The 27,903-nt window shown below is 48.7% G+C and overlaps 9 protein-coding genes across 9 annotated transcripts; 5 read left to right on the top strand and 4 right to left on the bottom strand.

The window, feature by feature from the left end:
• Positions 1 to 107: 107 nt before the first annotated feature.
• Positions 108 to 2,450, bottom strand: GGS25DRAFT_261480 (tannase and feruloyl esterase). Its single transcript, XM_049257299.1, has 5 exons — positions 1,898 to 2,450; positions 1,809 to 1,833; positions 1,613 to 1,747; positions 1,486 to 1,556; positions 108 to 1,433 (listed from the first exon to the last, which is right to left on the bottom strand). Exons 1-5 carry the CDS (start codon positions 2,236 to 2,238, stop codon positions 395 to 397), a joined length of 1,611 nt encoding a protein of 536 aa, XP_049116255.1. The 5' UTR covers positions 2,239 to 2,450; the 3' UTR covers positions 108 to 394.
• A 2,171-nt stretch (positions 2,451 to 4,621) lies between these two features.
• Positions 4,622 to 6,311, top strand: GGS25DRAFT_261448 (Metalloprotease). Its single transcript, XM_049257298.1, has 6 exons — positions 4,622 to 5,070; positions 5,181 to 5,389; positions 5,457 to 5,589; positions 5,655 to 5,674; positions 5,732 to 5,887; positions 5,948 to 6,311. The coding sequence occupies exons 1-6, from the start codon at positions 4,801 to 4,803 to the stop codon at positions 6,018 to 6,020; spliced, it is 861 nt and encodes a 286-aa protein (XP_049116254.1). The 5' UTR covers positions 4,622 to 4,800; the 3' UTR covers positions 6,021 to 6,311.
• Positions 6,312 to 7,332: 1,021 nt separating this feature from the next.
• GGS25DRAFT_261436 (uncharacterized protein) lies at positions 7,333 to 9,362 on the bottom strand. The gene is made up of 2 exons (XM_049257297.1): positions 8,342 to 9,362; positions 7,333 to 8,241 (listed from the first exon to the last, which is right to left on the bottom strand). The coding sequence occupies exons 1-2, from the start codon at positions 9,274 to 9,276 to the stop codon at positions 7,440 to 7,442; spliced, it is 1,737 nt and encodes a 578-aa protein (XP_049116253.1). The 5' UTR covers positions 9,277 to 9,362; the 3' UTR covers positions 7,333 to 7,439.
• Positions 9,363 to 9,726: 364 nt separating this feature from the next.
• Positions 9,727 to 10,678, bottom strand: GGS25DRAFT_261420 (uncharacterized protein). The gene has a single exon (XM_049257296.1). It carries the CDS (start codon positions 10,567 to 10,569, stop codon positions 9,967 to 9,969), a length of 603 nt encoding a protein of 200 aa, XP_049116252.1. The 5' UTR covers positions 10,570 to 10,678; the 3' UTR covers positions 9,727 to 9,966.
• A 404-nt stretch (positions 10,679 to 11,082) lies between these two features.
• GGS25DRAFT_488912 (Rrp15p-domain-containing protein) lies at positions 11,083 to 12,396 on the top strand. Its single transcript, XM_049260860.1, has 2 exons — positions 11,083 to 12,180; positions 12,321 to 12,396. The coding sequence occupies exon 1, from the start codon at positions 11,165 to 11,167 to the stop codon at positions 12,131 to 12,133; it is 969 nt and encodes a 322-aa protein (XP_049116251.1). The 5' UTR covers positions 11,083 to 11,164; the 3' UTR covers positions 12,134 to 12,180; positions 12,321 to 12,396.
• GGS25DRAFT_488910 (ferredoxin) lies at positions 12,245 to 13,556 on the bottom strand. Its single transcript, XM_049260859.1, has 2 exons — positions 12,968 to 13,556; positions 12,245 to 12,905 (listed from the first exon to the last, which is right to left on the bottom strand). Exons 1-2 carry the CDS (start codon positions 13,189 to 13,191, stop codon positions 12,557 to 12,559), a joined length of 573 nt encoding a protein of 190 aa, XP_049116250.1. The 5' UTR covers positions 13,192 to 13,556; the 3' UTR covers positions 12,245 to 12,556.
• Positions 13,557 to 13,784: 228 nt separating this feature from the next.
• GGS25DRAFT_488909 (mitochondrial carrier domain-containing protein) lies at positions 13,785 to 15,940 on the top strand. Its single transcript, XM_049260858.1, has 2 exons — positions 13,785 to 14,441; positions 14,512 to 15,940. The coding sequence occupies exons 1-2, from the start codon at positions 13,977 to 13,979 to the stop codon at positions 15,574 to 15,576; spliced, it is 1,530 nt and encodes a 509-aa protein (XP_049116249.1). The 5' UTR covers positions 13,785 to 13,976; the 3' UTR covers positions 15,577 to 15,940.
• A 1,865-nt stretch (positions 15,941 to 17,805) lies between these two features.
• GGS25DRAFT_261386 (glycosyl hydrolase family 61-domain-containing protein) lies at positions 17,806 to 20,262 on the top strand. Its single transcript, XM_049257295.1, has one exon. The coding sequence runs from the start codon at positions 18,415 to 18,417 to the stop codon at positions 19,963 to 19,965; it is 1,551 nt and encodes a 516-aa protein (XP_049116248.1). The 5' UTR covers positions 17,806 to 18,414; the 3' UTR covers positions 19,966 to 20,262.
• Positions 20,263 to 25,069: 4,807 nt separating this feature from the next.
• GGS25DRAFT_521269 (uncharacterized protein) lies at positions 25,070 to 26,416 on the top strand (the record flags this gene model as incomplete). Its single annotated transcript, XM_049264028.1, has 1 exon — positions 25,070 to 26,416. One exon carries the CDS (start codon positions 25,070 to 25,072, stop codon positions 26,414 to 26,416), a length of 1,347 nt encoding a protein of 448 aa, XP_049116247.1.
• Positions 26,417 to 27,903: the final 1,487 nt, after the last annotated feature.

Genomic DNA, 27,903 nt, shown 5'->3' with positions numbered 1-27,903 from the left:
GAGTCACATTTACGGTGTGTGAAGTGGGGTTCAGGGAGGGGCGCGAGTCCTGGAATCCATCATGACGACGATCACGATGGTTGGGATATCTATCATGTCCTACTAATGCTTGAAAAGGGTATGGGCGAAGCTCTCCAATGGCTCGATGCACGAGGATATGGTTCCAACTGGTATGATTTGTAAATAGGTCGTCCTTACAGCGAAGCGTGCATAGTTATAAGCGAATTGTAGATAGAAACACGGCCTGGCGTCGTCACGAGTACTATGGAATACCTAATGCAAAATAGCTGGTTTCTATCCCAAACTACTAGATACTATTAATGATCAAAATCCCTACAGGACATTACGTATGTACACTCTTTTATCCAATCAAGTACTTTTATATCCTAAACCTTCAGTACAGACTCTGGCATTCCCAGCTCCCCGAGCTCTTGGCGTCACCCGACACATACTTCGCCTGCTTCGGATACGGGCAAAGCGGCCTCTGGCTCTCGATGCCCGAGGCCAGCGTATCATTCGTAAACTTCGTCGCGATGAGTTGCTCGGGCGCCTTCCCCTCCTCAACCCACTTCACCATGGCGAGGATGACATCGTGGTCCGCGTCCACGTACCCCGGCACGGAATACGTGATGTCGCTGATCGCCTGGCTCGCGCCGCCGATATACCACGGCGCAACCGTCGACCCCGAGCAGTGGTTCATCCCGGGGATCAGGAAGAAGCGGTAGAAGTCGTCGAGGCTGACGCCCTTGGGGACAAGCGTCTGCGCGACCTGCTTGTAGAAGTGGATGCTGCTCGACGTCGGGATCAGCGCGTCCGCGAGCCCGTGGTACTTGATGATCTTGCCGCCGCGGTCCTGGAACGGGCTGAGGTCGAAGTTGTCGGCCGTCGCGCCGCCGGGGTTGATCGCGTCCGCGAAGAGCACGTCGTTGAACGTGAACTTGGTGTAGTCCCACTCCGTGTTGTTGTACACCCACCACTGGAACAGGCCGTACCCGAGGCTCGACAGGCTGGGGCCCATGGCGAAGGTCGGGTCCGTCCCCAGTGCGGCGCCGGGGAAGACGAGGGTTTGGTTCGCGTCGACCCAGGCGTTGTAGAACTTATTCAGAGTCGCGAGTTGGGCGGGTGTGACGCATGCCGACGCGTTTGAGGCTGGCGTGCATAGGAGCGCCTCGAAGTCGAAGTTGCAGCCGAAGGGGTCGCTGACGATGCCGTCGACGAGGCCGTCCTGGGGGTCACACTGCTTTTCCATCTCGGCTACGACGGCAGGGAAAAGCGAGGCATCGATGTGCCCGGAAGAATTGTCGGGGCGGTTGTAGAGGCCTTGCTGTAGGGTGATAGCTGCTAGACGGACGGTCCACCAGGCCGGGGCTCCAACGGAGATGCCGTCGAATGAATCGGGATACATCTGAACCTCCTTTAAGCCCTGTCGACCACTGTGCTGAGTTAGCTTAGGCGTTCTTTCGGGTAGGCTGGACTTAAACTTACCCTGTCGAGCAGCCGGCATAGTAGGAGTACTTGATACCATCCGGCGGAGCATAATAAGCGGTGATGATCTCCTAACATCTAAGTATTAGTAGCCGTAGCCATCATAGTATAGACCAAATCGAGTTACCTTTGACAGGACGATAGACCCGTGCATGGCCCTGTGCGCCCAGTCGATGAGGCTCTCGGGCGCATTGAGCCCCCATGAACCATCGCTGACATCAGATGAATGACCTGTGTCTGTTGACATCGTGGCGAATCCGTACTGATTGGTACGTTAGTAAATGAAAAGCTAGGCAAATATGAGTTCTTGTTGGGCGAGTTACCTGTGACAGTTTACCCATATCAGGCCTATCATAACATATCGAATTAGCGTTGTCACACATCAATATTAGACATCACACTGGCTCCGTACCAATTAATCCCGCCCCCAAACCCTCCGTTCCCGGTTGCCAAGAACCGCTCATTCCACGTGGTATCCGGGAGGAACAGGCCGAAGTTGTACGACGAGCTCTCGGAGGACTTGACGTTGATGCTGACGGCGCAGAGCGCCTGCAGGTTGGTCGCCTTCTCGGGGAACGGGATGTCCGTGTCCGGCTGGCCGAAGCTGCCGTTCTGCGGCACGGCCTCGACCAGGTTGATCGTCGCCTCCGGGTGGTTCACGAGGATCGCCTCGAAGGCTGCGGTCGTGCATTCGGCTGCGACGGCAACTGAGCCGCCGAGAATCGCGAGTGGGAGCACGAAAGGGCGATGCATGCTGGGCGAAAAGACGGGCTCAGTGCATGTACTACTAGGTAGATACTGCAGATTCGAGGAGTGTCAATTCAATCCAGCCTGATCCAAGGTGTACGGCGAGTTTTATATAGGTAACGTAGAGGTCTGGATAGACCGGCAATTCGATACGGTGAACATGATATTAATGTTTATGCAGCATTACGCGGCGGACAGTTGCATCGCATCGGCACGTTTTTTCCCCATCACAGCTGGAGTACCCAGGTATGCGTTAAAGTTGTGGGGATGTTCGTCGGGAGCTATCCAAGTTCAGGCGTGGATCAGCGGGTAATGGATGAATTAAGCAAGGAACAAGGCCGCGGTTTTGAGGGGTCACGACAAAGTATTAGGCCGAAAATATAGCCCCGGTGAGGAGCTTAGGGCGAATTGAGGATATTCGCGGGGATACCCTAGCCCCTTTTCGTGGGCTCCTGGGTGGCTTTTGCTGCTTTGCTGGGACCGGGGATCTTGGGTTGTCCTGAACTAACCTGGGGTGTAGGCAAGGTACGGGGTAATAATGAGCGATTCAATAAACCCCTTTTCTTCAACGATGAGGTTTTTACACAAGATCTGTACCTACGGGAACATGAGGGAATGTGGTTTAGTGTCTCCGTGTCTAAGAGAAATATCCAAAACTATCTACAGTCAACGTTACTCAGCACTGAATACATATCAATAGATTATCACGGGATCTAGGTATGCTCGTCATCACGTTGTTGTTTGCGTACTATTGAATAATTTCTAGGGTTAAGAACTATTTGCACTTATATCGCAAAACACAACACAGCTCCAAATCACAACTTGAGACTAGGAACACAATAAACGTGTGAGAATCGGTCTATAGAAGTGGATTATAATATTCAAATTCTTACAATTGACCGAAGGTGCCTAAAAGCGCAAGAAATGATTCATCCGTGTCCCCATGAAGGAGAATGTGTGCTTATAGAGCTACAGAATCGTGAGTAATCGCAAACAGTATTGATCAATAAGGCGCAAATTTCCAGCCTTGATCATGAATCAATTCGCCTTCTTTGGTACCTATTATATTAGACCGCAAGCATCTACAATAGTTTCAACATGAGTTCTGGCGTCAGCAACTCACCTATTAAATGATAGATACACATGGTCTGATTTCGTTGCCCCTCTACCGGTGTGAGCGATGCGATCCGAAGTTGACGGAGAATTCAAAGAATAATTAATAGATAAGTCTCTACATTATATCAGCACAATCAATCACTTTTAAATTGTTTCTCACTCATCGACTTGAGATAGCGCTAGAGCTCAACATAACAGGATCGGTAGATTTGATGGTTGCATGCTTGGCAGCCTCTCTTTAATGGAACCGTATCTCTTGGCTTCTTGGCTAAGAACACAAAATGTTGTGTCCGATCTAACTCTCATGAACGATAACGGTCAGCTTTAATATTCATCTGATTATCTCAACGCCGTGACTATGATGCAAGACTATCAATTAGATGAATCTGACTCCTAATTAGATTGCGCACTCACGTCATCAGACGTTCTCGCCGACAAGGCTGCGATGGTCTACCTAGGATAGTATAAGACACACCATCCCTAAACGGCAAGCGGTCATGTTCGCTTCCCACTGGGCCGTTACCCTTATCTTTCACATTCTTAGGCGGGTGACCAACTTTAATAAACGCGACGTCGGTAATTGGGCGGTGGTATTTATTGCCCAGCTTTTAGTGAGCGACAGGAATGGCAGCTAGATACGCCCATAAGGTCGGAGTCTCAAACAAGCTGATTTCCCAATGCTACCATACGGTGGACAATAGTCGACACTTATAGCTGTGCACCGCTCCTGCTGATCCAGGGTCTTCCCTCCCGCCAAGCTGCCGTGATCGGTCCTAGCCCGATAGCACCGGATGCAAAACATCAACATCTGCATGCTGACCACACCGTTTCCCGGTCGGTTCTGGAGCCGATAGGACCAAGTGCACGGAGATTATTGGGATTGTTTATCAGGTGCGCTCGACCGGGGTCAGTCCAGCTTCTTCTTATAGACAGTCTGATATAGCGTTAGGGGGGTTTCGTCGCTGGCAACCTGCTGCTTAAGGGATGGGCAGGGCGCCGGCTTTGCTAGGCGAGAGCATCTACCTATCTCGAAGATTAGTCTTCTAGAAACGTCAAAGGGCCTTTCCAGTGCAGAGTCGCAGCGGGCACCCATCGCGCGCCTCGACTAAGCCCAGCTGTAATACGGCAGGAGGTATTGATTGGCCGGTGACGCGTCACGCAACGGTACCTGTACCTGTCCCTATCGCAAAGTTCTGTATGCGTCGAACCGTTGCGTGCAGGCGATACCACTATGATGCCGATTAGGCAGGTAGCTGAGAGGGAGGTGCCCTTCGCGTGGACGGAGCTATGCTGCAGATGTCTCTCTGATCACCGAGGCGTTATCTGAGCCCGCGGGTTATATAAACCGCACAGGAGACGCTCTCTCTAACCTCATAGCCAACCGCAACCTTCATCCTCTTCTAGTCATCATCACATACTCTCGCTTTTGCCTTCGCAAATCATATTTTCGCCATGTTCTTCAAGTCCATCGCCACCGCCGCCTTGCTGGCCTCCTCCGCCGCAGCCCACTACATCCTCCCGCGGGAGAGCGGTAACTACACGACGAGGCTATGCGGCACCCCTGAGCCGACGGCGAAGCAGATCGCCGCCTCAGAAGCCTTCCTTGCCCAGGATCGGGAGCTGCAATTAAAGGGCGAGGGTCGCGCCCTTAAGGCTTTTAGCGTGAACCTTTATTTCCACGTTGTGGCCGCTTCTCGAACGGTCGCAGATGGGTACCTGACCGTGAGTACCTAAGCTAGCTAGCTGGATGGACGGATTTTGGAAAAGGGGGCGGGGTGAGGGGGGGGGGGGGGGGGCGTGCTCAGCGCATAACGCTAACCTTTGCATCAAAGCAACAAATGATCGACGACCAGCTCCAGGTTATGAACGACGACTACGGTGTTCACGGCATTACCTTCAACTTGGTCAGCACTGACTGGACTGTTAACACGAACTGGGCTGCGGATGGGGACGAGCTCGCGATGAAGAGGGCGCTTCGAAAGGGCACGTACTCGGACCTCAACATCTACCTTCTTGGAAACTTGGGTGGTGGCTTGCTTGGGTACGTGGTGCTTTGGCTTTTAATTCTAAAAAGTTCTTATAAGGATTTGCTGTTGACGTTATATCAGTTACTGTTACTTCCCGGACGACGTTACTTCTGGCTCGACAGAGTTCTACCAGGATGGATGCACCGTCCTTGCGAACTCCGTTCCCGGTGGGTCGGCAGCACCCTACAATCTCGGCGGCACCGTTGTTCACGAAGTAAGCAATCCTAAACCTTCAACTTTAGTACGCAATGAGGGAACTAATATGATTTTACCATTTAGGTTGGCCACTGGATGAATCTGTAAGCTACGACCACACGTTAAACTTCTAGATTGGGATATGCTAATTAGTGCACTAGTTACCATACATTCCAGGGTGGCTGCGGTGCCACCGGAGACTCCGTCGCCGACACTCCTCCCCAGGCATCCTCCTCCTCTGGCTGCCCTATCGGCCGCGACAGCTGCCCCGGAGGTGGTGTTGACCCCATCCACAACTACATGGATTATTCTGATGAGTACGTTTCCACCTCTTTCGCTTGACCTGTCCTCGTATGATACTAAACTCGAACTCACAGTGCTTGCTACGAGGAATTCACCGCCGGTCAGGAAGAGCGCATGTACAGCGCGTGGTCGAATTTCCGTTCGTAGATATTCCTCCGCAAGGCTTAGTGTCTCATTGTATATGAACGGCTGTATGGATTGGGTATACGATCTATATACCTAGTATACTTCGAGCCAAACCCTCTTGGCTGCCGCTAAGGGGCTATAGAACACCAGCTTATGATACAGTTATATGCCCATTAGGTAGGTACACTTACAAGATGGCGGAATACTTATGAGCGTGTGTTTTGGATATCTCACAACCAGGTTCCGATGTAGATGCCATAGCCAATTAGCCTAATTCAACTATTCTAGAGCCTAGGCCGATTATGTCCATGATCTTGAAGAAGTTCATTTACTTCGTGTAGTGGTAGTATAACATTAGACTGTCTATATAACTCTATGTATTCAAATGACTTCGGTCTCCTAATCCAGCCCCCATCGAAGGCGGGGATAGGTGAAACCTGATCTGCACACTGGCACGATTCGTCGCACAAGGCGATATAAGGCTGGCTCGTCGAACAATCAGCCCCAAACGCCTTATCTAAAATTAGACCTTGTACCCCACATGTAGCATCATATAGAGAACCAGACAAGGCTTCACGATTCGTCAATGATCACGGTGCTTTTTACCTTCCATGTCATGTCTCTTCTACTGGAGAAAGTTCCTCCCTATATCTGGTAGTAACCTTGAATTCACTAACTAGGCCATCGTTGTCGGCGTATTCTACCTGCTCTACGACATCTCGACAGATGTTGGGTTCTACGTGCACCAATGGAATGTGCGAATGAAGGACATGGCTGGCGCGATCTATGTAGGTCCTGAATCTTGATTCCCGTCTTGAGAGTTTCGATATCCAGGCATGTTTGGCTAACTCGTCTCCTATACCTAGCTCAGCCAAACTGGCGGTATCTTATATGTAGTTGCGATGATACCCTTGAAGGTCGCCATCATCCTGTAATGGATACGGATATTCAACATGCGCATCACTGATCGTCCCTTCTACGTGAACAGAACCAATGACCGTTAAGCTCGTGTAGATCTTAGCAGTGGGTAGGTACCTAGTAGGAAGTTTCTACGATGCTCTCCACGTGCTGCAAACAGCGATGTACATTGTTGCCAAGACATTGAAAAGGGAGAGGTCACGGAGAAGATCCCTGGAAGTGAGAAGCCAATAACCAGAAGGAAAGCAGAGAGAAGCTGGTGATTGGGAGACGGGATATGGCCACGATCGGAGCATGCGAGACAGCATCTTGAGGGATGATTTTAAAAGGAGTTTAGGGGGGATGATGGAAGCTAGTCGCTAGTAGCCCATGATGGTCACAGGCCAAGTGAAACGTTGCTTGTGCATCTAGACGGCGCGGAACACATTATGCCAATGTATCAGATGCGGCGTATCTCTCAACAATAAGCTTCAAGCATACCTAGGTAGGTAGTCTACCTCATACCACTACCCCCTATTTCCCCTATTCCAAGTCAACAATGACAAAACTAACCGACATACCAGGAAGCGTCCCAATCCTCAACCCCCCATCCGCCAGCTCCCACTCCAGGCCCCCAAACGGCACCGCCGCTACACCCCTAGCCTTCTTAGGAAGCGCTATCGTCAACGGCGCCGCAATCTCACCATCAGCCCCATTCACCACACTAACCATCATCTGCGCCCCCCTACTCCAGTACGCCACATCAAGAAGCTCGTACTCCGCAACGCGCACCAACCCACCCGGTCTTCCACTCAGCAAGAACTCGCTAACCGGCGCCTTCGTAACCGTGCCCGCCATCTGCGAGTGCGCATCGAACAGCTCCTGGCTCGTGGGCCACGTCCACGCAAAAACGCCCGTCGCGCCGCGATTAAACGCGAGCGCGTTCATGACGAACGCTTCGGCGGGCGTCGGGTCGCGGAACCAGTAGTCTTCGCCGTGGAAGGCCTGGGGGTTGATGAACTTGGGTAAGGGCCAGCGGCCGAGCCAAGTTTCGTAGCGGGTGAGGCCGTCGAGACGGGAGGAGACGTCTTGGACGTTGCCGGCACAGTTGTCGCAGCCGCAGTCGCCGAGGGTGGCGTTGCAGGCCGTGCCCCATTTGGAGAAGGTGCTGTTGATGGCTATGGGGTACGGGTCTGTCATGATGATGTCTGCGCCGGTGGTGTACTCCCCGAAGTAGTAGTCTTGGCAGTTGAGTGTGACGGCGACTGGGTGGTACGGGTCCAGGTCGTGTATTAAGGCTTGAGCTGCGGGAGTCACGTCGAAGGGGACTTGCCAGCCATCGGGCCTAGAATACAGTCAGTAAAATCAAAACAACTATATCTAGTAGATACACGAAGATGAACCGGCAAGATGCGCAGATATTGAAATAAAAAGGGGCAACCTACTCATCAGCAGTCCAGTACGCAAAGAGGGAGCTATGGTGTTTGATAGTATTAACACGCTGCTCGACTTCCGTCAAGTTCTTGTACGAGCCCCGCAAGTCAAACATGAAGCGCATGGTAGATGCATCCATACTGTCATACACAGGGTTCGTGTCGGCGAAACCAGCCAGCGAGACGATAGCATTTAGACCATTCCCATCACTAGAATACTCGCTCACAAATCCATCGCTTTCGGACGTGCTATTAGACCCGTTATACAGACCATAAAACCCATAGGGAAACAACGGCACAAATGCACTATCCGTTTGCGGGCTCCGAAATAACACGCCGCCGTTTAGGTTATCGATTTTAGTTGCGCTTCCATCCGGGGCAATGTCTGGGAGGTACCGGAATGAGCTAGTCACCATGTAATTCTGATCGCCGTACCGCGACGATCCGGAAAGGAGCACCTCGTACGGCTCCGTGCTTGGCTCAAAAAAAGACAGATCAAAGTCGAAAGAAGCCCCGGTGGTGTTGATCGGTATAGTACTCTCCACAAAAGGCGGAGAAATGACATTTCCTGCGGAGCCCAGACTGATTGAAAAGAAGAGCTCCGTGAACGGCTCTGACGCCGATCCCCCATCAGTCGTGGAATTTACCCAAGGCCCGCCGAACCAAGGCGACAATGCGGCATTGACGACGAATGACCCCTTTGACTCTCCCTCTAGGTAGATGCTGTGACGAGGCTTAAATAGAATATGTAAATTTGGCGACCCATCTGGATTAATAGGAGTGGGCTCCGTCGTGTGGCCCCCGGGCTCGAAAGATGGATACCCCGATTCATAGACTTTACCGCACCACCGGGGCCACCCAGCATGCTCGCCGGTTTCATTTTGCGATTGGGCCCTTGCGATGTTTGCAGCGATGATTATGCTGCTGATGAATCCGAAGTGTCTCATTTCCGCGAGGTGTTTCGGGAGGAAAAGTTGCGGTCAAGCGAAACACGGTGTCCGGAGTAAATAGACTAGACGTGTCAGCCCTAGAAATGGAATAAGTCGAAGTTTATCATTCGCCCGCACCTTGTAAGCATCTCCTTCGATCTAGATTAAGTATGCGATCTAAAGATGCGTGGCTAAGAATAAAAAGTAAGTCCAGTAATGAATTGATTGTAACATTCCGTACGAGAGCTGCCTATTTGAGAAATCTCAAGGGATAAATTATTCCGCTGATGATAATGATAACCCCACATCCTGGTCATCCCAACAGCTGCCTGATTGCCAGCATGCGCATGCACCTCATAATGGATCTTCATATGAAGAAGTGGCTCCTCTGACTTAGATCGATACGATCTACCAGGCTGTTTGCATGAATAAAGCTTGATTACACAACGCACATGTGAACTCAACAATAACATACAAGTAAATCATAATAATAAATAATATTCATTGGGATGATATAGCAGATATTATGGGTGTAATAGATTAGATCAATCAAGTCCAATGCGACTAAAGGGTGAGTCGACCACCGCCGGGTTATCATGGTGACGCTTGAGTTCGCTCGAATAATATAGAGATAAATCGTGCTGATTTCCAACTTTAAACCCGCACGCACCTCAAGGATGGTGTCAGCAAAGAGTTCGCAACCTAGGCTCACATTAGGACCACAAGACCAAATGTCATTAATAGCGAGATAGTCCATATAGACATAGTACTCAGCATTGTCCAGTCAGTATGCCCGCGACTCGTTGATGTAGGGCTGCTGGTTGTCGAGGCATCTTCGGAACTAGAACTGGATGACGGCGTGTGTCCGAACGGATTCGCGGCGGCCTCGGCGGCCTCCGTCCAGCTGGGTGGAGCCGCACTCGCCGTCACTGGCGATAATTCCTCCGATAAGGGTACCTCATCATCGTACATGCGAACGGTACACCAATTGCCCACATTTGCGATTTTATCGGCTATATCATCTGGCAAATCGCTCTCAGACACGAAACTTAGGCAGCTGTAAAGGTCGTCTGAGGACTGGGTTATGTTGCAAAATTGCATTTCGCAACCGATGTTGCCAGGAATGCGTAGTACAGTGGCATTGTACTCGTCGCAGCACTTTTGGATTGAGACCACAGCATAATGCATGTCTGGTGGCGAGGAGGAGCTCCTGTAAGAGAAGGTGGCACCGCAGGCATGTCCTTCTATGTAGCGAAGCGCGTTGTGCGTATTGCACGTGCTGTCCGAGTAGCTGCCTAGAATGCCTGCCATTTTTGTTGATTGAATGTATTCACGTCTTTGGCTGGTTAGAATTGTTGTCTTAGAAGTGAGTTGTGCAGATACAGATGTAAAATGATTGAGACAAGAAAGAGTGACTTTAAGCCATGAGACTTCAGTTGGATAGTTGACTTGAAAGGGGCTAAAACATGGCGAATCGAGGTCCGGCTTTCTACATGATGGACATTGTAAACGAGCGAAGAGTAGGCATACTATATGAAAATAGAGACGAAGATAGAGGATACAGATAGAAGCGAGCTTGTTTTAGATGTTGAACAATCGTAGATTTGAATGAGTAACATCAATTCATAAATTTGAACTTCACAAGTTTGAACATTAAAATTGCAAGTACCTTCGTACCGTGCATATTCTGGTACATAGGTTTGCATAGTAGGTAATATTCTTGGCAGGCGGTCAGCCTAGCGTTATCTTATCAGCCAGCTCTAAGTGGGGCGCCGTAGCAATTGAAGGAAGTTTTTTGGTGCAAAAAAGTTCAAAAGTTTCAAGACCAATAATAAATAAATAATAACACCTACCTACCTAACAATCTACACATCAAAAAGTAGAAAGTCGGCACATCCACATCACAATGGCGGGACCAATATCGAAAAAGCGAAATCACCAAGATTTCACCTCAAAGTCCAAACAACAGAGACCGAAAAAGAAGCAGAAGAAGGTCACCACCAAGTATCATAGCGACTCAGATGAAGATACTACCAATCCCGAGTTTCGACCTGTCAATTTGCTAGATTCTGACGATGAAGATCTCGACAACATTGTCATGGATGACGTCTCTTCTGGCGCAGACTCAGATTCCGATGCAGGATCAGATTCTGACCTCGACGCAGCGCGCGCCAAGTTTCCCGTAAAGCAACCCAAGAAGCAACTCCAGAAACCCGCCAAAGACACACCCGCCGACAAGGCCTCAAACCACGGCCAATCCGAAGAGGAAAATGAAGACGATGAAGAAGAATCAGACTTCGACTCCGAAGACGAGGCCGGCTCGGACGTAGACCCCAACACGATACCGCTCCGCAAATCTAAGTCGAAGCGCAACGACCCGGACGCCTTCGCAACCTCGATGTCTAAGATCCTGTCGACCAAGCTCTCTACAACGCGGCGCTCCGATCCCGTGCTCTCGCGCAGCGCCGAGGCGCACCAAGCGGCCAAAGATGCTGTCGATAACGCGCTGGAGTCGAAAGCGCGGCGCCACATGCGGGAGCAGAAGCGGCTGGCGCAGGAGAAGGGGCGCGTCAAGGACGTGGTGATCGGCACCGTGGACGCGGAGACCGGCGTTGCGGAGACGAGCACGGGCGAGATCCAGCAGACGGAGAAGCGGCTGCGCAAGGTCGCCCATCGCGGTGTCATCATGCTGTTCCGAGCCGTGAGAGAGGCGCAGGAGCGGGCGGCGGACGCGGAGAAGGACGCGAGGAAGGATGGGGTGGTCGGTGTGCAGAGGCGCCAGGAGAAGGTTCATGCGATGAGTCGGCAGGGGTTCCTGGATTTGATTGCGGGTGGTGGAGGGAAGATGAAGAAGGGCGCCATTGAAGAGGCGTGAGCTATCTACGGAGTGATAAGCTGTCATCATGGAAGCTGTCATTATAGGTGTGTAAATGCGGATTTCTCAGACTTGTTATAGCATGGAATGATACCAAAACCGAAGAACATAATTTACTTTCATGAACATGATCTCGTTAGAGTTGAGGTTTCGGTCTATCTCCAAGCCAGCAAGCTAATTCAGCTAGCGATATAATACATTTCATGGCTCGTTCCGTGGTAACCCGATACAGACTCACAATCCTAACCTGTCAGTTTTTTTTTCAAAGCCGCCATTGCCATCCATTGCCATGCCATATGCTGTAGATACCTCGGACAATAATATCCATTGGTACAATTCATTCGATCCTTCAAATGTCGAGTTTCTATGTCCTCGGTCATTCATCTTTTAATCTTCCTTCAATTAATTACGCAATTATTCTCATTATTTCGAACCGAAATCGCTCGCTTGCAGATTCCTCGTCATGGAGGGGAGTTTGACTCGCACACCATCGAGCTCCTTGGTCATGACCACCTGGCAGCCTAGACGACTTGTCTCGGTTAATCCGAACGCTAGATCCAGCATATCGTTCTCGTCATCCTCGGGCTCGGGCATCTTATCGTAGTATTCCTCGTCGAGGACGATGACATGGCATGTGGAGCACGCGCACGAGCCGCCGCAAGCTCCCTCCATCTCTAGATCATGCGCCTGGGCGATATCGAGGAGGTTGTCGCCTTTCGATACGGCTATTTTGTGCTCTCTTCCCTCTTTGTCGATGAATGTGACGTAGAGCCTAATTAGACGTTAACTTATGCGCACCGTTAAAAGTAGTAGTAGTCGTGTGGAGGTTCTTACTCCTCGCCTGGCTTCGGTGGATGTATGTGGCCATGTTGGTGTATGGGGGTGGTGCTAAACTGTCGCAATAGAGTGGCGCTCGCTCGAGTGTGACGTATTAACGGCGCATTCGGTCTTAATCTCGTACATATCGAGAATGCAGGTCGGTTAAATTGTGAAGAGGATTGTATAGAGCGGAATTGAATTTTTGGTATGCTTCGAATGAAGCTTCGGGGCGTCGCCATTGTGGCACTACAATATCGGAGAATTGCGATTGAAGAGCGGGTTCAAGAGCTCGGGGATTGCGGCGATGGGGGGGGACAAGATAGAAAAAAAGGTCTATAGAGATATAGAGGGACAAGGGAAGTATTTACAACTATATCGAGGGGTTAATCAATCAGGCGAATACAATATTTCTTCAGTAATTGAGAGTTGTCATGGTAGTATTCCAGAGTCTCGGGACCAACGAGCTTGTACGTTGAAAAGTGCGTGCATCTAACAAGAAGAAAAAAAAGACCAAACTAGGATATTCAAAAAAAGAAGTTCAGCGATAAAATGCGACGCGACAGAATCGACGAATAGGAAGACTGCGAATTATGACCTAGCTCCGATTTTAATTCTTCTTTCTATGAGGTGCCCGGTGCCTGAGGTTTTTCTTATCTTATCCATCGACCGGAGACCGAACCCATTTTTTGGAGAGCTTGAGTCAACTGCAACTTCCCCTCATTAACTCCGAGCTGCAGTTTTTTTTCCGACTCCCCAATAGTTAGGTAGTTAGTTCTTCATTAAAATCTGCATAAGATTTATGCAGCCATTAAAATTCAATCTCACATTACATAAGTCCAACCCCTCCGTACCCTTGCTTAGCTAATACCGCCATCGATAATTTATTCCTCTTTTCGTACTTTTCTGTACTTACGATACTCCACATCCACATGCCACTCTTGGAATCTTTTGCACCGGAACAGCTTGGGCGTAAATCAGTTATGAAATAAACCCCTCCTAATTTCCATTCACATTCCCACCCGATATGTCTTCACCAAAAGAAGGCGTTAATCCTCTGCGCCCTTATTATATACCGCCCTCTATAGGAGAGCAGGTTGGGGCTCTCCCGTCCCAACCGAATCCGTTTTCACATGGAAATGTTACCACTACACCAGCAGCGGTAGCAACGACATCGAACAAATATGCATCCAGGGCGCGTGACATATTTCCAGATATAGATTACAAGGACCACCTAGAGGACTTCTCCCCTTCGACTGTCCAGTCTATCAAAAGCCTAGTCGACGAGTTAATATGGAAGTATACATCCGTCGTTATGGCCCAACCTTTCGAGGTAGCCAAGACGATCTTACAAGTGAGACTTCAAGATGATGTAGGAGGCTTAAGCAATTCGAACTCGTCTAAGGGCTTGCGTGCTCCAAGCATACCAACCCTTACCGACGAACCTAAAGCTAGCCCAAGCCTTATCAGTCCAAAGAACGTATGGGAAGAGGTACGATAAACAATTTTTCACCAGCTCATAATTTTTTACAGCCCAATGGTGGTGCTAATATGACTTATAGGGTGCCGACTCCGATTCTGACCCGGAGGAGGCCGCATACTTCACTACTAATACTCCATATACACCTACGCCGTCCTCACGGTCGAAACGAAGAGCATCGTCGCCGATAGATCGTCCGAAGTCACCTACGAGGCCCGCACTCCTTCCACATCAGCTTGCTCTCAAGAGGCCCGATTCCATACTTGATGTGATATCCCAGCTATGGTCAAAAGAGTCGATGTGGGGAGTTTGGAAGGGGACCAACGCTACATTCCTCTATACAGTGCTGCAGTCACTACTAGAGAACTGGTCGCGAAGTCTCCTAAGTGCGTTATTCAACGTTCCAGATTTGGGACTTAAGGATGACGTCGACAGACTGGTCGATATCGCATCGCCTTACCCATGGGCTTCCCTTTGCGTAGCTGCCGCGGCTGCTGTCGCAACCGGACTTGCTCTGGCCCCTCTCGATCTTGTCCGGACGAGATTAATTGTCACATCCACTGGACGGGCGCCACGTCGCACACTAGCAACTCTGAGGGCTCTCCCTTCGTGGATTTGTCCTTCATCCCTGATAGCCCCCACCATCCTGAACTCTCTCGTCCACCCATTCCTCACACTATCCACACCCCTCGTTCTCCGCTCGCAGTTCCTTATCGACCGCGAGCAATCGCCTATGACATTTTCTGTCGCCAAATTTTGCACTTCGTGCGCGTCACTATTTGTCAAGTTACCTTTAGAAACGGTACTTCGTCGCGGCCAGATGGTGGTTCTACAGGACCACACCTATCTCGAGGCCCTGGATGAAAATGGCAAGATGGACGCCATCATTGAACCCGGGCCGTGCAACGGCGTGTTCGGAACTATGTACACTATCGTCGCCGACGAAGGCTCTCGCGCTGCCTATGCTGTGCCGACTAAGACGTCGCCTCGCAATAGGAAAGCGAAGCAGCCTAAGGTGGCCGAGGTGGTGTATAAAAGGGGTCAGGGGTTCGAGGGACTTTGGAGAGGGTGGAAGGTCAGTTGGTGGGGACTTGTGGGTCTTTGGACTGCCAGCGTCGCAGGAGGCGGCGGCGAAGGTGAATTTTAAGACCCCTACCACTCCGCACATTTAGTGTTGCCAAGATGGTTTTAGTGAAATTTGGGAGACGACCGGGGTTGCGTCATCAGTAAATAAGAGAAACGGAGTTGAGGTGTTGAGGTATGACGGGCCTCGTGCCATTCCCTACTCAAACATGGGCTTATATTGCGTGTGAAGGAAAAAGAAAAATAAGAAAAGCAGCAGCGAAAGCAGAGCAAGAGCAAATGCATTTCACGAGATACGCTTGATATCCCCCCCACCCCCTATTCGAAATGTACGAAATAAACGAACATACGAATGAACAAACGAGACGGATTCTATGTGTCTGGCATAGACCTATACAAAGTTTTTGAATAAAAGTTTATAAAGATGACCTGATTTTATCTAGTTATTGTGAAAGCTGATATGTGATGAATAAGGATTCCTATAGTAGATTAATTCATCCAAAGCGGCGTAGCATATTTGACAATGCCCTTTTTATTTAAAGCTATTCGCTTTCCGGCCTGAAACGTGCTGGTCACTGCCTAGGTAGGATAACAGGTCATATGAGATCTTACCATGTCGTCTCCGCCAATACCGATTCGTAAAAAGTTCCAGTCTCCTATTAGTTAATATTGTTTTGTCAAATGGAAACATTTGCGCTTTGTCCCCCTTATTGTCCCCCACGCAGCTGAAGTGATACAATGTCGAATGGATGGGACGGGCCGTGGAATATTTATACCTGCGGGTACTATATATAATACTTCACACCACATCAAATGACGGCAAGGCAGAATCAGATGACATCCCGAGCTCAGCGTGGCTGTTCTCCGTCCGGGAAGTCGGGGGGCTTATTCTGCCCGGCATATCCCACCTTCGCATTTGCCGTACACCTGGGCATACATAATAACTAATGCATAGCGACACTAATATTGGTGATGACAAGTAAAGCTAGTGGCAGTCAAACTCATAGGGTTGAACTAACTATTTCTTGGCTTTCGTCACCAGAAGCTTGTCGGACCATCTCGTTCTCGAATTCGTTCCTGGACCTTTTCGTCGTAATTTAGTAAATATACTTGGCGCAATGGATGCGCAATGGATAGTACATAGTACATACTACCCTAGAAACATATCACAATGCAAGCCGATTAGGGGCAAAGGGAAATTGTCGGAATTACTAATGAAGCCGGGCTTCCGGCTAAGATTACCGTTTATGGCGAAGCGAAACGGGGAAGTGGATCTTGGGGTGATGGACGCAGGGATTAGGGGTTAAGGTTAGTGGTTAGTTTAAGGTTAGTCATCAGTTTAAGGTTAGTCATTTCCTTTTTTCCTTTTCTCCTAACCTTTTCTTTTGAATCCTCCTCTCCTTTTTTTTTGACGATCTCTCCCCTTTTTGACGATTCATCTATGAGTCCAGCTGTTCGGATGATGCGGTACGAATACACACATTTGCTCTGCCTCACATAATCAATGCCAGCGATGATCCCCCGCCGATTCAGTTGTTATACAGATACATTCAATACAACGCTGTTCCACGATCCATGCAAGATAGAGTAATATGGTACCTGTGACAACGGCAATTCCACGTGGATCTGCCCAGAATATGACTATTGAATCTTGCATCGGTGTACCGTTAGGCCTTAGGGCCATCAGCAGTCACCTCACTTCTCATAATGACGTATCTGTATACTATCAACATCATACTCTCTACAATCATCATGAAACGTGCTGACTTTTCATATTTTTTTCTACACTAGACACATTGCGCTCAAAGTGTTGAATACTCTTAGTGGTGAAAATACCCAGGACGGATTTAGCTTGGCCGGGTAATTTTCCCTTGGCGGCTCTGTCGCGGGCCGTTCTATAGGGTCGCCTCCACGAGGCGGCTACCGATGGCGTATTCAAACTAAGAACATCGTCTCGCCCACCCTTTTGGTTTTATCACAGCTTGAAACAGTGGATGGCCAACTGTTAGCTAAGCTGCCCCTGTCGTCTTTTTTTCCTCCTCTCGTGAAGTTTGACTTCCAGCTCGTTTAATGTCGTAAAATACTAGCTATTCTACGACCCGAACACGACGTTGAAGATGCTATTCAGAACGTCAACTAGTTACGTAGTAGTCGATGGCAACATAGTCACCTTGGCTGTCTCTCATGATCTTAATATAGCCAGGGAACTATCTACCCAAGTTCCATCTGTCGCATCAACCGCCAAGGCGTGACATAATCATTGTTTAGAATAAGGTCCAGGTTAACTAGTTATACCGAACTAACCCAGTAAGTAGCTGGCATAGCTCCAAAGCTACCCTGCCAGCTTCCTACTACTACTACAATACACTAGGTACCCGGCCTACTTCAGACGGGACGGCATAGAAATTGAAGTCAGGGGTTGGCTACCATTCAAGGTCTGCGACCATTAGTCACTACTTACGCCTGCCTTAGAGTGTATCGAAATCTGCATCTTTCTTCCTTCGACGACGTGGAGTCCTTGTCAAGCTTAGGGGTCCTGTGGATCTTAGCCAACTGCAATTATATAATCGTTAACGAGGTATACGATGATATAGCAGCTCTAGACGTGCATGCCCAGGTGCCTAGCCCAACATCCAGGCATATAACATTGCGAGATCATGCTGTCGGGTAGGCTATACCTCTTCGTTGATCAGTTCGAAAGTCGATCAATTTCTATATTCACTCATTGGCATCTTTGTCTTTTTTTAGACTACGTCTAAGCCATTCTTTACCTCTCGGTGAGAGCAAGTAAGTATCTTGATACCTACGTTTTATACTTCGTTCAAGACATATATATATCTTGCTTCTTTCCACTTACAATCACAATCACATCTCATCCAACTCACCTCAAACTACCAACAACATGTCTTCCACGAAGCTCTCTCCCCTAGTCGCGGCGCTTATGTCCGCGGCCACCGTCGCCGCACACGGTCACGTTGACCACATTGTTATCGACGGTGTTAATTATCAAGGATACGACCCTACTACCTTCCCATACCAGGACAATCCTCCCGTCGTCATCGGTTGGACCACCGGTCAGGCCGACAATGGATTCGTTGAGCCCAACAGCTTCGGTAGCGCCGACATCATCTGCCACAAGTCAGCCTCCCCAGGTGGCGCCACCGCTCAAGTTAAGGCTGGCAGCAGCATTGCCGTCACTTGGAATACGTGGCCCGAATCCCACAAAGGTCCTATGATAGATTACCTAGCATCTTGCAAGGGCTCTTGCGAGACTGTCGATCCCGCCTCCCTAGAATTCTTCAAGATCGCCGAGGTTGGCTTGATCGACGACTCTGTCACCAACGGCTTCTGGGGTTCCGATCAGCTCATGAAGGACGGCAACACCTGGAACGTTCAGATTCCTGCCAACATCGCCCCTGGCAACTACGTCCTTCGCCACGAGACCATCTCTCTCCACAGCGCCGGCGAGGTCAACGGTGCTCAAGCCTATCCCCAGTGCTTCAACCTCGAGGTCACTGGCTCCGGTACCGAAGTCCCAGCTGGTGTTGTGGGTACCAAGCTGTACACTGCCAACGACCCCGGTATCTTGGTCAACATCTACACCACCGGCCTCCAGTACACCATCCCCGGCCCTGCTCTGATCTCCGGCGCCGGCATCGCCGCTCGGGACCCACAACAGGGGAACGATACCTCCCCCGCTGAGGAGCCCCCCGTCATCGAGATCCCTGCGGGCGAGACCAACGGCACCGAATTCGCAGCCGCCGAGCAGACCACCGTCATCGTAGGCCCCGCGGCCACTGGCACCACCATTGCCGGTCGGGCCCCGCAGGAGAGTTTGAGCGTCATCATCGAAGGCGCTGTCCCCACCACTCTTACCACGTTGACCCGAACCGTCAATACGCCCACCACCACCGACAACACCGAGGACGACCCCCCTATTAACACCGAAGATACCACCAAAACCGCCATCGCCGCCACCATCGACGAGCCCCAGCCTACCAATGACCAGCCTCCGCGCACCGACGGCCTCCTCGCCGCCACCGGCGGCCAGAACCAGCCCACCAACGGCTTCGCCGCCGCCACTATCGGCGTACCCCAGCCCACCAATGACCAACCCCAGCCCACTGTCGGCCTCCTCGCCACCGACGGCCAGAACGAGCCTACCGGCGGCCAGAACGAGCCCACCAACGGCCTCCTCGCCACCGGCGGCCAGAACGAGCCCACCAACGGCCTCCTCGCCACCGACGGCCAGAACGAGCCCACTGGCGGCCAGAACGAGCCCACCAATGGCTTCGCCGCCGCCACCATCAATGTGCCCCAGCCCACCAATGGCCAGCCCCAGCCCACCGTCGGCCTCCTCGCCACCGACGGCCAGAACGAGCCTACCGGCGGCTTCGCTGCCACTGCCACCACCCTCCAGCCCGTGGTCACGGCTGTCACAACCGCGATCTAGGCCTTTTATACCCAGTTGTTCAAATATGAGGAGTTCAACAAGGAAACGGTGTAAGATGGACGATGATGATGAGTGTACAGGATTATAGGATAGGATAAATTGCGTCCGTATGGTTCTTGTGTATATAACTACCTAGCTAGCAACCCGAGTTTGGGATCGAGGTTTTTGTCGGCGCTTTTTCCTTTTTCCTTTTTTGGGGGTGCCGGCAGAAATTTGGGTTCCGGGCGGGGGAGGCTTGGTTTTGTGTATTTAGTATGATTTGATACGGTTTCTATTGAGCGATACCTATGTTATCCCCCTTTGGAAAAACATCTTGTTTAGGTATATCTTGTTTGATCGTGTGAAATCTTGAGGATGTGATTGCTGTGATGTGCCTGCTTGTCCTTGTAGCAAATTCGAGGAAGGTAAGATGTCTGCCGGTGTTTGTGCTGGTAGGGTTCTTGGTAGATCTACCAACGCGATCAAATAGATTATACACCAAAGATTTGAAGTGATGTGGTGTTATACGGAATATTTTTCGTTGCTTCTGTTGTTTGTGGTACCTAGTACCTACCTAATCAAGGTGGTTGAGTTCTATAACGTGAGACTATTATCGATTCAGTTGCTGCTTCCGGATAGACGTCCTTGGCTATTCTCTCCTACTCTCTTTCTCATTGATGATAGCCCTTGAGGTACAGAAACGCTGGAAACCTTTTCAGTCTTCTGTCTAGACTCTGGAAGAAGTTTGTCGCCGGAAGTTGGGACAGGAGCCGTGGGGAAACCAGAGACTGGGTATCGTCAATTGAGGATCATTTGGTAGCTCTTGTATGTAGAGGGGGCTCAATGGTAGGAAGTAGTTGTGTAGGTAGGTTGGTATGTAGTCACAGTTGTCTCTATACGCGTGACATTTGACCTCCTAGGAGGGCGAGGACCACGCTGTATGCCTAGGCATATATACACTCTAGTACACTCTACTTAATCTACCTACTCACTCAGTACTTCTGCTATTCTATGATAACTACAGAGACTACATAGGTAGGTGTGTATTCATGCAGGTTAGTACTCTTTGTTCTAGATAGCTACTAGGTCAACTGTTACAGGGTTCGGACCAACTACACGCTATTACACCGGTGTATACCAAGTGTATTACATCCAACCCAATCCAACTATATCAGATCCACTTTTTAAATCCACCCAATTATACTTTTATGTCCCGTGTAATTGAATTGGGTGTAATAACGTGTATTTATAGTGGATACCAGCCATACTAGCTATAGTATACAGCCACTGTTAGTGCTTATTAGTAATTTTGGTGGTATTGCTAATAGGGTCTATGCTTAATAGGGTTGTATTACCGGTAATGACGGGAGCGACGGCGTGGTTGGGAATAGCATTAACTTGTAATTTGGGTAAGGGCGCCGACGATTCTTGCGAGACTCATTTTTGGTGTATACCAGCAATTTTGGTAAGTGTAATATACCAAAGAGGGTCGTGTATATATTACACCGGAAGTGGTCGTATATTATAACCAACTTAACTATACCAGAGGGGGTCGGAGATGTAGTTGGGTTGGTCTGAACCTTGGGTCAACATTCCATAGAAACGCAAAATTTAAAGCTCTAGTTGTTATACAGGCTTTGGAAACATGGGAAATACCGTCTATAAGTGAGCTAGGTTGTAACGAGGGTCAGCATATGTGTCTTATAATGTGTAGATTAAATATAGCTAATAGCTCTTCTATGATCCCAAGGTCCGTTGATCTCCTTTTCTATTATTAGAAGACGTATCATCATCCTACTTATGATCACTCCAATCATGGCATGTATATCTCTACTCCCAACATCCGTTATTCAAAGGTTTTAAAGGTCTCCCTGGGGGCTGACTTCGGACCTAGATAGAACAGAAACAGCTTACGTGTATACCTATGTAGGTAGGTAACCTCTATAGCTTCCGAGAAGACTCTGAATATCGACGAACAATTAGGTACGATGTTGTTCCGCATCTTCTAGGTTCCCCTTCGTGATGGGAGGCGTTGGGCTTCATCTATTGCAGTTGGAGATCTCTGAGAACAGCAATATGTCCACCTTCCAGTAACTAGTAGCTACGTAGGTGATAACGCGCCGGTGGGGACCCTTCAGCAAAGAAAAGAATCATGCCTACTTAAAATTAATCGGCGCGTGACATAGGCACTGAAATTAAAGGAAACCATTTGGAGTTGAGAAGGTCAGGACCGTAACCTGAAAGCCACAGAGTAAAGCGAGACGAATATGTACTGGCGATCTTTATTATCAACGGTCCCTCAGAGTGTAAATTATGATAGAGTTAGTAATTCAAGAGGCTAGTTAGAATAAATAAAGACGACTAACCTACATGTATACGTAGCTTCTATAGTTCTTTAAGAGATGATAGAGATACCCGCGTAATAACGATGTTGCACAACGTCTTCTAGGTTCTGTATCACGACAGAACCCCGTTACTATGAAGTGTACGGGCAGACAGAACATAATTTTAAGTTAGGTTGCCAGAAGTTATGTGTTATCTCTTGCGATTTCGTGTTTGTCGGATTTGTATGGGCGAGATGTAGGAGCTATGCTTGGCAGGCCGCGACTTTTGTTTTCGCGTAGACAGTTATTCCCATAACACTTGCTGGCCGCTGCCAATCTATACTACTAGTATGTCATTCGCTTTAGGTTATCTAGGTTAAGGCTATAGTGGCTTCGTAGGTCGCGATATCCTCAGATTCGGAAGCCGATACTGGGGAGCTTCTCGACTTCAGAACGATGCCGGTGGTTGAAGCTATCTCCAATCCACGGGGGTAAGGCTGGTGATTACACGGGAGGAGCGCGCCGCCCGTAATCAAGTTCAGCTATGCGACACGGTAACTATTATGCAAAAAGAAAGAAATAAGCTCAGTCAAAGGTATTCATAATATAGTACCAGTTTTCAAATAATACATCGTCCATTTAACAAGTGTCATGTTGAAATAGAGTCCGAAGTTTTACGAGTCTATGCACGGGCCTTTACGATTCTTACCTGTCAATAATTATCTTCAATTGTGAAAGTTCCGGTGGGTACGGACAAGGAACGGAACCATTAAATACAGTTGTCCAATAAGACAACAGTCCTGAAACTAAAATGGAAGGTGGGCGACCGAGCTTTCGGAACCGTCCGAACTAAAATTAAACAGTTTACGGAGAATTTTGAACTGACTAAAACATGGGACGCAAGGTTCGGGTCGCGGGGGTGGGTAAAGCCACAATCTGGGGTATCACGTGATCAAAATGACTTCGCATTTGACTGCAGCAACACATAAGTTTCGCCGACACTCTGGACTTACAACCAACGTATTGTTCAGCAACTTAAGGATGTTTGTTCGTTTGTAAAATAGAAAGCAATGTAGATAAATATTATATGCGCTCAGGCGGTGATTGACGCGGAAAAATTGGAAAGGTGGAAAGGAAAGGGGTGTGCAATTAGCTAATTCTAACTCACGCGTCAGGAACGCGTTATTGTCTCCTGGGATACCAATTGAGGTTGTACGCCTTACAATTAGCCCTAGATACTGTATATACGTTGCTTCACCACAGGTTATGTTACATAACTCGCCAAACAACGAGCGAGTTATAAGTGCTATGTCTGAGCTGTACATGGTACCGGGGTGTTAGGAGACGCGTCCTGGCAATTCAGGTATCATCTTCCTAGCCTCAATAGTAGTAGGTACCAACTTGTGGCCCGTTCGCCTAGGTATGTGTCTGATCTTGGATTTAAACTGTGGGAGTAAATAGTCCACAGTACCCTTGTGGCCTCTCTTGTTTCACCTCCAAGGTGTTGCCATTTAGCAAGCGATTGTCTCCTACCAAACCTCTCTGGTAGCAAAGTATACACACTTCTAGAAACTCATATTTAATCCTCCGTTGTATCCAGAGTTGTTGTACCTGTAATTGTAATATTCCATGCCCACAAGGTGACGGGCGAGAATCGCGTCTAAAGACTCTGTAAATATAGACCTTCCGCTAGCAATATGTCATAAAAGCTCCGCACAAATTCTAGTTAGTTTCCTTAGTAACTACTTGCTCTATGTCTTATATAATCATTGTAGTTGCTAGGTATATATCAGCTATTTAAGATATTATTGACGTCTTTTTACCCGAATTCCTTATCTGTAGAGGCATGCATATCTTGAGCAGATTAACGAGATTCGACCATTGTAGAATCACCATACTGTTGAATGGAAATCAGCCAATCAGGTATTTCTCCCATTCATTTTGAGCAGATTATTTTTCGGTACCATGGAAATGCAACTGAATCTACACGCTAGTTATGCACGATTAAGTTTTGCAGATCGATTCTTTCCTTAGCGCATCCATTTCAATGGGTGGTAGAGTCACTAACTGGCCTGTGCCACACGTTCGGAATAGAGGCACCTAGGAGACGTGTAAGATCTCCCCGGAAACAGGGGTCCTTCTGATTCTAGACCCCGGTTTTCCAGTTCAGCACAGTCTGAGAGGGCTGTACCATTGTCTCTTTCCTGCCATTCAGTGCATACCATTCAGGCGCGTACCATTGTATCCTCTAATCACCCTCCCGCCAGAGACTATTTAATCTGTGGCCAGCTCTGGAAAGTATTTCTTCCTCTCACCTATTCTCAGCAACTTTTCCACAACTGAGGCAAGCAACGCGTGTCTATACTCAAACGTGTTCGTACTTCATCTTTCTAGAGGCCCTACAGGACGATTACAAAGATATCCTACAACTCCAAACCTGGTCGCACATAAATCATATTCACTCATCTGAAGACTGGCCGGCGAGGTACAAGAGACCCTTCTGTGAGCACATCATTTTCTATATTCTCTGTATGCGTGAACTTTTGATACATCCTGCCGGCACCAAAATATTTCCCAATCGTGTACTACATTTTATCTCTAGTTAGCCTACCAAAAAATATCATATCTTCATCCTCCACACCTATTTGATCACACTTTCAAGTTTCATCACAATACGTTCTCCAATTCTTCGTAATCACAACACGCTATAAGGCAAAAGTAAATCCAGATCTAACAGTTGACAGCTTCATACCTTCTTACTTCCTCTCTCAATACCATACCAAGCCCACGAGATACCAACCATGAAGCGCAGCATGGCTGGCTACTCCGGAGCTCCCGCCACGAAGATGGCGCGAACTGTAGACCACCCTTTGAACCCTCCGACCCTTCCAAGCTCTTCCATGGGTCCTCCCCCCACCAACTCTAACAACTCCCACGTCATCGCCGAGCTTCGAAGACTTCAAGTTCGAAACACGGAACTGGAGGGATTAAACAAAGAGATCTACGCCCTTCTTAAGGACACCATGAAGCAAGCAAAGGAGGACCTAGCCGCAGTAAAGGCCGACTCAAATGCCAAGATTAACGCAATTCGAGATCACCATGCCAAACTGCAAGGGGAGATAGCAGCACTAAACCGGCCACGACGCCGTACTACGTTGCGGAAAGAAATTGAGGAGTTCCAAGAAAAGGTTGAGGGCTTGGAGACAAGACTACGAGACTCCGATACTCAGAACACACAACTCCGAGAGGCTATCATCAGGGCCGAGAGAGAAAGGGACGAGTTGAAGCTTCGCTTCGAGGCGATGGGAACCTCGAATGGCCAAACAATTGGCAATGCTCACCCAACTCCCCCGCTCAGCCAGGGAAGCATTATCAGCCCGAACTATGTCGAGCAGCTGGATGATGTCAATTTCCAACAACAGCAACTCAACAGTTTCCAACAACAACTCAATGGCGTCGACCAGCAATATCTGGACAATGTCGACTTCCAACAGACACTCAATAGCGACACTCAACAGCAATTCGATGGTGCCATCCAACAGCAATTCAATGGTGTTGACCAGCAGCAACTCAATGGTGCCGACCATCAGCAATTTGATGGAGTCGACCAGCAGCAATTTGATGATGTTGACCAGCAATATCTGGACAATGTCGACTTCCAACAGACATTCAATAATATCGACACTCAGCAGCAACTCGATGGTGCCACCCAACAACAACTCAATGGTGTCCAACAACAACTCGATGGCGTATTCCAGCAGCAATTCGATGGTGTCGACCAGCAGTATCTAGGCGGTGTCGACTTCCAACAGACATTCAATAATATCGATCCCCAACAGCAGCAATTCGACAATGTCGATTTCCAACAGCAGCTGTTTAATCACATCGAACAACAGCCGTCCTATACCTCCAATCAGCTAAAGCCCAGCGTTGCAGTCGCAAGCACCGCCCCTCAAACTCAGTTCAACCATTCACCTGAGGCGGCAAGCGGAAACCTGCCCAATGCGCCTATTGATCAAGCCCCTGACGGTCTCGACAACCAGCTGGAGGCATACGGCAAGGACGAGCCACTACTATGGGGAGATGAGTTGCCAGGCTTGGACTTCGATGCATATATCGATATCGATGCCCTAATTGGCGGGAATTAAAACGACCACCCGCCCAATTAAAGGCGGTAGAGGAAACAGGAGTTAGGGAGTCTGGAATTCAAACACTGGTGAACGAATTTGGAGGTTTAGGCTTGGACTTACAGGACAACACCAATTATGTCGGATTGTGGAACGGGGATATGGACTGCTACGCGTACTCTTTTTTGACGGAGTTGGACTTCACGACAGGCTTGGCTTTGCTTTTTTTGTTTTAATTTAACCTTTTTTTACACACTTGTCTGATTCATTTATGTGACTGTTATGATCTGGTTACATGTTCTGGAGTAGAGGCTCATATATTTGTGACGATGCTCGGATTATGTAGAGTCTGTTTTCCTTCTTCGAATACTTTTACAATTCTTTACAATCGAGATATCCAATACGATTTCATACACGAGAGTATTTTATTAATTTAGCATTCTACGAGAAAATTACAACAAGAAGATCCTTAAAACTTTTAATAAATAGCACTGCTGCGAACAGTCTTTAGGTCCGAATGTCAAATGAAGGCCAAGCTGTAATTTTAAATCCAAGGTACCCTCGTGTGAGTACTCCAACTCATATATATTACTGTTTACACCTTTCATCGTAGTACGTCGATCCACACTTATCAACGAACCATTTCCTCGGCATAACACAATACAACAACAAGAAGCGTGATATAGTCATCAAGAAGCGTACTATGGCTAGTCCCGTAAACGGCCGCCCTGCCAAGGTGGCGCGTCCTATCAACTACTCTACAAACCCTCCTACTCTAAACCATTCTGCTATGAAACCTCCTGCCATAACCTTTCGTTCCCTTCACGATACTACCGAATAGCTACAAAGCCTCTAGGCTCGGGTGGCGGAATTGTAGAAGATTAATCAAGAGCTTCATTGCTTTGGTGGCATAGAAGTGTACGCGTTGAAAAGTAATCTAGCCGCCAGAGACCATAATGCGCAGCTAGAAGGAGAGATCGGAACACTGGGTAGACCGAGCCAGACGCTTCCCTAAACCAATTTGGGTACCACCAATGACGCTGAGCCCCGGGATACATTCAATGACTTTGAGCTCCAGATATTCAACGACGTAGACTTCATGGCGCGTACTACATATCAATCATCGGAATTTGATGTGGGAGAGTGTAGTTTGGGAGTCAGTAACTAGAGCACTGGCCAACGTCGTTGGATGTAGAATCTGTACCTGTAGGACACCTCGGTTTTACTTACCTAGGTTACCAATTTGATTCTTTTTATACATATTTATTTACGTGACTATATAATCCGATTATTCAGTAAAGGTTCATATCCTTATGCGCATATTAAAAGTTCAAATTGTGTAGAGTACGTCTTCTTTCCAAGCACACTTTCAACTTCTTCCATAATCAAGTCAACTAACCCCCCTCGCACGTGAAGCGTGTCTATCAGTTCATCTTTCCATTGAACCATTCACGAATATCGGAGAAAACTGCAATCGCCGACCCCTGGATTTAGCCAGCAAGGTCTGA

Source organism: Hypoxylon fragiforme, assembly GCF_022984875.1.
Source record: "Hypoxylon fragiforme strain CBS 206.31 chromosome Unknown GGS25scaffold_5, whole genome shotgun sequence".
Classification (NCBI taxonomy): domain Eukaryota; kingdom Fungi; phylum Ascomycota; class Sordariomycetes; order Xylariales; family Hypoxylaceae; genus Hypoxylon; species Hypoxylon fragiforme.
This window is presented reverse-complemented; position numbering and strand designations above follow the sequence as displayed.